At 34.6% G+C, this 10,792-nt stretch overlaps 2 protein-coding genes across 3 annotated transcripts; one reads left to right on the top strand and one right to left on the bottom strand.

Moving 5' to 3' along the window:
• Nucleotides 1-308: 308 nt before the first annotated feature.
• On the bottom strand, nt 309-4,520 carry LOC116131565. Of its 2 annotated transcripts, XM_031417216.1 has the most exons (7): nt 4,136-4,520; nt 3,642-3,683; nt 3,075-3,203; nt 2,727-2,962; nt 1,743-1,779; nt 834-891; nt 311-737 (listed from the first exon to the last, which is right to left on the bottom strand). In XM_031417216.1, the coding sequence occupies exons 1-7, from the start codon at nt 4,271-4,273 to the stop codon at nt 661-663; spliced, it is 717 nt and encodes a 238-aa protein (XP_031273076.1). In that variant the 5' UTR covers nt 4,274-4,520; the 3' UTR covers nt 311-660. The 2 variants fall into 2 exon arrangements, with proteins under 2 accessions (XP_031273077.1, XP_031273076.1); XM_031417217.1 differs by lacking the exon at nt 3,642-3,683 and having other exon boundaries at nt 309-737.
• A 1,415-nt stretch (nt 4,521-5,935) lies between these two features.
• On the top strand, nt 5,936-9,407 carry LOC116131491 (probable pectin methylesterase CGR3). The gene is made up of 6 exons (XM_031417139.1): nt 5,936-6,055; nt 6,153-6,192; nt 6,597-6,638; nt 6,792-7,166; nt 7,968-8,023; nt 9,246-9,407. The coding sequence occupies exons 1-6, from the start codon at nt 5,936-5,938 to the stop codon at nt 9,405-9,407; spliced, it is 795 nt and encodes a 264-aa protein (XP_031272999.1).
• The last annotated feature ends 1,385 nt before the right edge of the window (nt 9,408-10,792 follow it).

Below are 10,792 nucleotides of genomic sequence, written 5' to 3'. Positions count from 1 at the left end.
TCGACTAGTTTATGACGCCACCAGTCATGGAGATGGAGAGCATTAATTTGGGAGCTTGTTGATTTTTTTTCTCCTAACCTAGATGTGCCAGACAATAGTCAAATCTGAAAAATTACATAATTATTTTTGTAATATAAATCTGCAATAGATTGTCTGACACAAAGAAAAACAAACAACAAACATCCATCCATTCAGACAAGTAAAAAAATAAATAAATGTAGACATAAATATTTTAAGTCAGGGCACAAGAGGCAAACTAACTAATGATAAGAACGTTGTTTGCTCCAATTCTTATTACACCAGCAATGACTATTATTATTAATAATTGTGATGTGTATAATCAATAATAATCAGTATGCATAACAAAAAAGCTTATTATTTTCTCTACAAGGGCAAAAAAATTGGCCAATTGACCGTGTTGCCAGCTTATGCATGCATGATAATCTGCTCTGTAAGTACATGACCTGCTATTGTACATATATACCCAATACTGGAGTGGACCTAGCAATACAAAATATTTCATACTCGAAACCCTCCTGGAAAATTAAATTGCCGAGGACTCGTGACTTCTGTCAACAACTAGATACTGTCAGGAAAAAAGCGGAATGATACTATTTAACAAATTGGAGCTTTGCTTTAAACAGTGGCACATTTGCTACTTCACTTCATATCCTTCCTTTCTTGCTTTATAGCTTCATAGGACACCATTACCTCCTTGAATTTCGCCTCAGCAGCCTCTGCAACAAAACTCAAGCTATAGACTTCAATATCCAGTTCATGTAAATAATACCATATTACAAGGTTTTCCTTAATAACGGTAGATCACATCTTACCTTTATTACCCTGGTTCTGATCTGGGTGAAATTGTTTTGCTTTAGCCCTGAACGCGGTCTGCAAGGATGAAAAAGGAATCTTAATATTATATCAGCTACAACATGAAAGAAACACATACAAAGGAAAAAAGCAGAACACTAACAGTTCCTCTATGAAACTTCTCTCTCTCTATCTTTTTCTTTGATACCCAGAAATCTCTGGAGTTTCTCTACATGTTCACTGAACTCTAAACTGGGAGTTACTTCTAGACCCCACAAACAAATCGGATATAATATCCCAACTAGGTCTGGCCCAGTGGAATTTTAACCTTTACTTATTGGTGGAAAACAAGGGCTTTTACCACTAAGCCCAACCCTTGGGTTTATGAAGCCTTTATCTTAATCAGTACATGGAGATCACCAAGAATTCCTCTAACAAATCATATATATGGCTCAGAAGACAAATGATAATAAATGTTTAAACATAACCATTAACCAATTCCTTGAATATTTGAATTTCTAGTAACAGTTAAAGTTAACTTCACTGATGAGCTATTCTGGCTTAAATAAACTTACAGATGCAGAAAAGGAATAACTGGCTTCTAGTACAATCAAAATCTAAATAGATAACAGAGTTACGTTTTCATCAATCACCGCAACTTCACATGACATAATAAGCGACCTCAAAGTTCAAAAAGAAATTCTAAAATAACCAAAAAACAGATGGAGGAAATAAGGATATTTTTAAATAATGACATGTCAATTTGCCTCAAGCAGAAACAAACGCTTGTTGGATTTGACCACTGTAACTTTGATTTTACAAAGTTTTAAGCACGTTACAAGAAATAAGTATGAAACTATTGATCTCTGATAAAGATGTATAAGAATTCCCTAACAGTAACATGGAACGAGTCTTAATAAAGTGCATACCTTAATCTCAGCTTCTGTATAAGGAGTTTTTCTGGACCTGTGCAATTCAAAACATATGAGATATATACAATTATCAAGAACCATGAAAACAAACAAAAGATAAAAAACAACTTTGTAGGCCAGCAAGGTCATGTATACTATCGAGAGGAAAGAAAAATTGACAAAATGATAACCATAAACAACCTAAGTACAACTCTAAAGTCAAGTGCGAATATTTTGCTTTCATGGAAAGTTTGTGGTTCACATAATTTAGATGTAGAACATAAACAAATATTTCATCCATTCTGCTTCAAGTTCCAACAATATATCTTACAATTAGATTTACAAAAGATTGTCTCAAGGAAAAAAAAGAAAACAGTTTGGCCTTGTAAAATGTATCATGAACTTCAAATCATGCTTTCTTCACACACTACAGGTGAAGTATACTCTGCATGAGAATCAAATTTACACAAGAATCTGAACAGAATTAAAACAGTCCATATCAATCATTAATTGATTTATATTTATTCTCAGCCAGTTAATTTGGGAGAAATTTTGAGATACTTATCCATTTTCCAGGAGCAAAAATGGGAAGAACGCATCCTCCTATCAACTAGACAGCAACGGGTAAGGGTTATAAAAGGGCAGTTGAAAGATGAAATAAATTCATGATAATCACAATCAAAATACACAAAGCTCTTTACACCAAGAAATTATTTGGATATTGATATATTCTCAACTCTTCAGGACGAATAGAGAGTCAAAAATAATTTTTCTCAGAAATTTCCAGAAGGGAGAGAAAGGATCAGTTAACTTATTGGAGTTATAATCTTCAACAGTTCTTGTTTATCTGACAACATAAACTCACGTTCAATCTATCTAGACCCTGTTGATGGGTAAGATATGCAAACCTAACCAGCAATATAGCCCATTCTCTCCACAATGAATCATTCTAGCAGGAGATCCGGACCTTTTTCTTTCAGGTTTTTGTAACAATAGAATTACCTGTCAAGACCCAAAATGGAGTAGTGATGTGATAATGAATAACTTCCACTGTCTCTAGGAGGCTGTCTGTAATTAGTCCTCTGACTTCTGTATGATGTATCTGTCTTCCAGTACCAATCATCCCGCTGGAAGTGGTGATTATAAGCACCTGCATCATTTTCTTTCCAGCTCTCATAGCTCCTTCTAAATTTGTTCCTTTCTCTGTTGAACACACTTTGCATGCGCCTTATTCGCTCCTGAGAAGAGCAGAATGGCCATACTATAAACAGTTTATGTAACAATGACAATATAGAATTGGTTGTGCTAAAAGCACACTGCTGACTGGCCAAGTGGACCAACAAAACTCACCACTCTCTCCATTTCTTCTTCATACTCCTCTCTCATTCGACGATTATACCTTCTCCATGCTTCCTCCTGAAAAGATGACCGGAAAGAACCGCCAGTTGCTCCCTTCCATGATGACTGTGACCTGGTTAACTTTTATGGAGCAATTATAACATAATCAGCCTGGCTAGCCAATTATCTATGAGAACAGTGACAATATATATAACATCAGACATACTTGAGAAATAAAGTACTTGTCTCCACAAGTCATATGAAAACATCATTTATCGAGCAAAAACCCAAACAACATAACACAGAGACCCTCATTTCAATTTCATCAAATTGTAGAGATAGTGACAAAAAATGCAGCATTCAAATTGCAACCTAATATAGCAATTCCTTACTTTGCCTGTATGTGTTCCTCAGAATTAGACTACAGCTATGATTCCAGAAACAGAAAAAATAAAAGAACCATCAACATCCACTAAAAAGAATTTATATTCCAAATCTGACCATTTTCCTATATAATTCCAGTCACAGAGAACAAAGAGGCTTCAAATTCTATGGTAAATGAAAAGCACACATGTCTACCTGAGAATAGAACCAATCTACAGTCTTCCGCAGCTGACCAACCTGCCAAATTGTTTCAAACATCAAATGAATGTGTCTAGCAGGATAGGTCCCAATAAAGGATAATTGATTGGCATCAATAAACCTACTTCTAAATCTTAACCAAGAAGGTAAAACGTTTACATAACTTACAACATTTTCTTATAGTTTAAGCGTTTTGAAGTACGGCAGGTAGGCAGTGGAGCAATAAGTTCTTGACCAAAAAAACCAAATCTCAATATTTATAGCCACATGTGCAACAACGATCACATTTTACAATCAAACGACAATAACTCAGTATTGATTCGCAAAATTAGACCAATGAGATTCACTTGTACGAGTCATTTAAACATCTTCACATGATTTTGAGTAAATAGAATAGCAAACTTATAGAAGTCTAACATTTGTTTCACGTTAAAGAAGAGAAATATTACTAATCGAAATTACAAATAATCAAATAAAAAAAAAAAAAATACCGCGAAGGTGGTGGCAGTGGCGCCAATTAGACCGAAGAGAAAAATTCCCCAGAGTTTGACGTCATCTTTCTCTTGATGAGGTCTGTTTGGGGACTGCCATGGGTTCTCCTTATCCCGGTTTCTATCTTCCCCTCCCATCTTCTCGGGAATTGAATTCCCTGAATTCAACGATTGCTGTCAACCGATGATAAATAAATTAGAAACCCTAACTCCAAATGCCAATGGCATACTTAGGGTTTTTCCTTTATAAATTTGGCCTTCAATGAATTCTTTTCTGCACTGCCTTAGCCTTTCCAATAAGACTCTGTCTCCCGGTAAAGAGTTCTAAACTTCCACTGAGAGAGAACAATAAGGTGAGATTGGGCCGAGGGAGGGAGATTTAGGTGCTCATTATCGGACCCAAAACAAAGAGTTCTCTAGCGCCAAAACTGCATACGTGGCATTCATTTAGTGGATGCCTAGCTGAACAAAAAAACGACGCCGTTAGTCTGGAATAGTCTAGAATGGGCTTTTGCTATTATCGGAGCCCAAATATAGCCCAATTCACTGAAAAATCCATTGAACCCCGATGTCCACTAACTGCCCGGTTCCAGTAGGACTAAATATCAGGAACTAAAACTTTGATCCAACGGACAAAACCATATTCTGAACTAGAGGTGACGGTAGATCGTGCCGTGTCTAAAAATTTAAGGTCTATTGTGCCATGGGCCGTGCCATGCCAAGGCCTGCACAATTTCGTGCCCTGTCATGCAGTGTCGGTCCACGAAATTTGAAGGGCCACAGCACAACCTGTTATACATCGTGCTATGCCTTGGGCCATGCCATGGGTTGGCCCATGTGCTTTGTGAAAATATTTTATTTTAATATTTATAAATTATGGTAGTTTTGATTTATTATTAATAATTATTATAAAAATATTTTATTTATTATATTTAGTGACATTTTGTATTTATATTAATTAAAAATATGTAATCACTATGAAATATAATAAAATAATGAAACATTGAAATATTAATTGAATTTCAACACTTTTTATTACTTGTAAGTTATAATTATAAATTACAAATACAAACTTAGAAATTAGGATTAAGAATTAGTATACATCTTCATTTTCATTAATTTCTAAATTCTTAAAATTTTCAAATATATCTTCAGCAACATGATTTTAAAGCTTCAAATTTACCATTACCCAATCTTTTATACACATAATGGCTTTAACAACATGATTTTAAGTTTAAAACAGTTGTTACCCCCTGTGTAGGGCGGTAACAACTATTTTAGAATAGTCGTTACCCCCTTGCACAGGGGAGTAATGGCTATTTTAAAAAATAGCTATTAATTTTATTATTTTATAATTTTATTTTTTTCGTGCCGCATCGTGCCGGTTCACGGCATGGCCTGTATATTTTCATGCCGTGCCATGCCATGCTTTTTTTCGTGCCATGCTTTGTCATGCCGTGCCTGCCGGCACGACCCACGGCCAGCTCTACCCTGAACCCAACCACAGTCATCAGATTCCTCCTCAGACGTTGAGTCACATAGTCCAACAGTTAAGGCGCGCTCTCCTGATCGCAACTACAAGTTTAGTTATAGTTAAAGTCCATCGAAACCGTTGGTTATCATTAACGATACCAACGCCCCTGTCAGAATCAGGTTTGTTACCACTAATCTCCATTAACAGCCAAGTAAAGACAATTTAGATCATCACTCTCGCCCTCTCAAGTTCCAAAAATGCGTCTCTTCATTCAATCAGCGTAGGACATTTGTAGGTGCATTCATCGATTGAATTGATTGGCAGTCATGTCAAGAAGGATGGTGAATTCAACTCGACGATATGGAGACACTGGAACTGCTGGTATATTTGCCTCTTCTAAATCACGTTCTTCTCCATATTTATCCATGGGGCTCGTTGTGGTACTTGTTGTTTCCTATATAACATTTTGAATGTTTTATCATTTGAATTATATGCATCAATTCGGGCGAGTCCGATTTCTATTTATTGAATGAAATTTTTCAGGGCGCATTGCTACTTATGGTTTATTTGTACAGTGGCTCAGGTTTGCATTGAGTTGCCGATATTTTGTTTATATTGCAGTATCCATTTTATTAGCGACTTGTTCATGCATGGCAATTGCATGAGACAGCTAAAACATGATAAAGTGCATGGCAATTGCATGAGAAAGCTAAAACATGATAAAATTATGAGCGCGATGAGGAGTATTTGTGGTCAATTTTCTTGATAAGAGAGAGGTTTCTTGTATTTAAACTGTCTAGTTTGTCTATTCTTGTGGCATATAACTTACATCTTATAACTTACATCTTACAAACACAGGGAAAATATATTATTCAGCTAATTATAATTTATAATTATAAAGTTTATGTATTGTGATAGAATTTGCAGATATTATATTTTATATTTGTATATACAGCATTGACTGAACTTTGAAATGCTTTGTGATAGGCGATAGTGGAAGATTTAAAGAAACTATAAGTAAGGTAGAAGGTAATTTGGTTCTTCTGTTTTTCATGTGTTAGACCTTCAGATTTTCGTTTCATTTAAGCATTATATGTTTTGAATTGGTTTGGTTCTCAAGTGTTGATTGTAGAGGTTGTCCATCAATTTTATTAGTATGTTTTTCATGTACATCATGTGCAGGTGATTATTCATGCACAGTAGAGGTTCAGCGAGCAATTCCAATTTTGAAGAAAGCATATGGTGATAGCATGCATAGAGTTCTGCATGTTGGTCATGATACATGTTCAGTGGTTTCTAGATTGTTAAAAGATGAGGAAACTGAAGCCTGGGGCGTGGAACCATACGATATAGAGGATGCTGATGGCATCTGCAAAGGAATAGTGCGTAAAGGCCTTGTACGTGTAGCTGATATCAAGTTTTCTCTTCCATACAGGCCAAAATCATTTTCTGTTGTAATTGTCTCAGATGCATTGGATTACTTGTCTCCGAGATACCTTAACAATACGCTTCCAGATTTGGCAACGGTCTCTGCTGAGGGAATTATCATATTAACAGGTAAAGGAGCTGAAAAATTGTATTATGAAGTATAATTTTTTTATTTTTTTTTATTTTTATGAAGTTGTTGATTAGGTGTAGAAATTGTTGTTTGTCGTGTGGTGTTTTTGGAATACTTACTCTTTTGCTATCTATCACGTGCTGTGCTTTTTTTTGGTTGTTATGATCACTAGCAGCTGTTTTCCATAAGTTGAATGAAAATAAAAATCTAGCTGATTCACTTGCCAGGATATCTATAACATAAAAAAATGAATTTAATTTTGTATATTGGTGGAGTCACCAGATTTATTACGTATGTGCTTGAGTTCGGAACTTTGAACTTCTTGCTTTCTTCTTTATTTCTTACCACAATCCTTGACTATGATCATTTACGGCTGCTTTGTCAGATAATGGAATGACTCAAATGAAGTAGGCATATTTTATCAGAAGTTGTGTTGGAATATGATTTTCTTATAGTATCAAACACTTAAGAAATAGAATAATTTGGTATAGTATATGCGTGAACTTAATTATTTATGATAACATAATTTCAAACTACAACTAGTATATCTTCTGGATTTTAGACTTCTCCAAATTTCTGTTTCATTAAAGTATGCTTGTCTGATATTTCCATATGCTTGTCCTGTCTTCACCTGAGTTTGTGTGTCTCTGTGTGTGCATTCTATTCAAATGCTATAGATGCCAGCTTCAGCTAATTTCTCGAATAAATTCTAGACAACTTAAAAAAGTAATTTATTCTGCTCAAGAAATTTCTATGTAATGTTTTGATGTGGCAATAACATTTTGATCTTGCACAAGTAGGTTCTCCAGGTCGGCAGAGAGCTAAAGTCGCTGAGGTTTCCAAATTTGGGAAGGTGGTAAGTGGCTGTTAATTTTGGGTTCAGAATATTTTCCTAGTTACTGCTTGGTTTTATGATTTGTTAAACTGACACTGGGTGTTAAAATGGCCAAAAGTTATTTGGATTAATTTGTACAAATTTGGACCGTGTCTAGATGGATCTGGTTCGTGGATTAAATATTCAACTATTTACCAAGTGGTGCTTAAACACGGTTGCATTTCAAAGTGAATGCAATATAATAGCGCCTTAAAACTGATTTAACATACCTTGCAAATGTCTTTGAAAATCATCCATGAAATCCTTTTTTTCCTGGAAACCTGTTTAAAAGAATGCAGGATATTCACATACAACAAATGTATTTTGAGAATCATCAACTTGAGGAATTCCTTTTGTCCTGCATTGTTATATCTAGTGTATATGACTGATACTAGAAATATCTTAACAAGAAAGGCATCTTCTATTACTCAGCTCGAGTCAACAGAATCTTTTCCCAGCCCCTTGGTTTCTGTCAGGTTGTTGCTTTTTGTTATCTTTACCCGATGAAAGGAGGATGCCAGAAGGAAATAATAAGCAAAAGGGTAGTAGTATCAAATTGTTAGGCTTGTTTTGTTGAATGCTGTGGCTTTAAGGACTAGAATACCTAGTCCATGACTCCTCCGTTGCATTTGCGTTAATGGTTTGCTAATCTTTTGACACTGAAAAGTTAGAAGTGATGATCTGACAAACAAAAGAGCAAATGCTGTTTTTCTTTTTAACTGATATTCAGAAGTGTTGTATGAACGTGTTTCATTAGAAAGAAGGTTGAACTTGTCAATGAACGGGAAAGCAATGTATTGTAAAATGTCTGGTTAAACGTGCTGTTCTTAGTTTACTAGGCTTAGGTCTTGTTTGCATTGAAGAAGGCATGTCCTTATTTTGCTGAATAGGTTATACACTTGTGCATACATTTGAAATATTTAATAGCCTATATGCTTCAAGCAGTTGAGTCTGAGATGCTAAATTATCTCAATAGTATCTTCTTTTCCTTTGCACCAATTGGATGCAGATGCTTTACTGCCTTTGTCGCTTATTCTTGTATGAAATTGGACACTCTTGAATTTAGCTTTTTAATGAAATTGTGTTTTTTATCGCATATTTTTTCCCCTTGCTGTTGCTGGAAAAATGTATATTATCAAATATATATTTTAAAAAAAAATGTATTTCCTTTGTATACTACATGCTGAGTTTTCTCCTTGTGAAGGCGAAATTGAAGAGTTCTTCTTGGTGGGTACGTTACTTTGCCCAGACCAGCTTAGAAGAAAATGTAGCTGCAGTGAGGAAATTTGAAAAGGCTGCTAGGAGTTCATACAACCCAAATTGCTGTTGTGACTATCTCGTACCCTACCAAGTCACTAATCGATAAGTAATAAAGTGATGAATAAAGTGTCGAATCTCACAAGACTGAATGCTAAACAAACAAATAAATTGACTGATCTTAATTGTTATTTGAGATAACGAAATTGATGATGTGAATTTAAAATAAAAACAAGAATTGCTAGAAATTAAAACAATTAAATAACAAAGACAAATATCACTATATGATAAAAATGTTAAGGGTTTCGATTCTACCTAAACCAATGTTGATAGACATGCTATAAAAATCAGATTCAAGAAATTTATTGATCTAAAGATGACTAGATCCCTCAATTTAATACAATTGTGAAATTCATTAATGGTTAGGTTCCGCTCCCGCTTAAAACCTAAACTGGCCACATAAACCTCATAAGACTCTCCCAAGTATCCTACTCAATCTATGATCTATGTTATTTTAATGACCTAATGTGATATCATTGCCCGGTTTATCATCACATCAATAAAACAGTTGAACACAATGAAACCCTAATCAAAAGATTTCTAATCAAACTTCACCACCTGGTTCATCATTCAATAAGAGCCCTAAATAATTAAAGAAACATCAAATCCAAAAACATTAAGCAAATCACACAGATTCTTGTAGAACAATAAATTTCTGAATGCTTTAATAAAATTGAAAATCAAGTCAACATGGTTCGGTAGAATCTACCCCTTAACAATAACAATCTACCCCATAATCAAAGTGATAACAATCAACACTAGTTTTGAACTCATCATCATAACAATTCCAAACTGATGCATAAAAGTAGAGTAAGAGAAAACAAAAACTGAAATCTTGAAGAATTGATCTCTCGAAAAGTATCGTGCCAACTTCTCCCGAATGAATGTGCTAGCCTCTTTCCTTTGATCTCCTCCTCCTCTTTGATGTCTTTTTTTCAAAACCCTAGCTAGGGCTGTTCAAATCCAGATATCCAATCCGAATAGGGCTTTTCCTGATTCGATCCGAATTTTCGGATCAGGCTATATATTAATCCAAATCCGATCCGAATTATGTGGATATCCGGTTTTACAGATATCCGATTATTCGGATCGGATAATCGGATATCCGAAATTGATCCGAATTTTAAAATTTTCTTATTAAAATCAAATAATTCTAGCAATAAAATTGAAATTATAATTCCCTTACATGATAAATGTATCTAAAAAAATTAACATGAAGCATAAAACATTTAACATATGTTATCCAAACACTGTCACAACATAAATGACTATGCTATCTTCATTGCCAATTCCTACTCGTCATCATCCTCCTGTACAAAACAAAACAAAACAAAAAAAAAAAAACAATAAAAAAAAAAAAAAATAAAAAAAAAAAAAAAATAAATAAAAAATAAATTATACCTCGCCACTGCCCTCCTCATCATCATCCTCATC

This window comes from Pistacia vera, unplaced genomic scaffold (assembly GCF_008641045.1).
Source record: "Pistacia vera cultivar Batoury unplaced genomic scaffold, PisVer_v2 Contig234, whole genome shotgun sequence".
Taxonomy (NCBI): domain Eukaryota; kingdom Viridiplantae; phylum Streptophyta; class Magnoliopsida; order Sapindales; family Anacardiaceae; genus Pistacia; species Pistacia vera.
This window is presented reverse-complemented; position numbering and strand designations above follow the sequence as displayed.

Coding starts and splice junctions, on each gene's coding strand:
- LOC116131565 (XM_031417216.1), bottom strand. CDS start 4,273: ATGGGAGGGGAAGATAGAAACCGGGATAAGGAGAACCCATGGCAGTCC. Junction 3,684..4,135: donor CCACTGCCACCACCTTCGCG/GTATTTTTTTTT, acceptor ACAATTTGGCAG/GTTGGTCAGCTGCGGAAGAC. Junction 3,204..3,641: donor TAGATTGGTTCTATTCTCAG/GTAGACATGTGT, acceptor GCTCCATAAAAG/TTAACCAGGTCACAGTCATC.
- LOC116131491 (XM_031417139.1), top strand. CDS start 5,936: ATGTCAAGAAGGATGGTGAATTCAACTCGACGATATGGAGACACTGGA. Junction 7,167..7,967: donor GGGAATTATCATATTAACAG/GTAAAGGAGCTG, acceptor TTGCACAAGTAG/GTTCTCCAGGTCGGCAGAGA. Junction 8,024..9,245: donor TTTCCAAATTTGGGAAGGTG/GTAAGTGGCTGT, acceptor CTCCTTGTGAAG/GCGAAATTGAAGAGTTCTTC.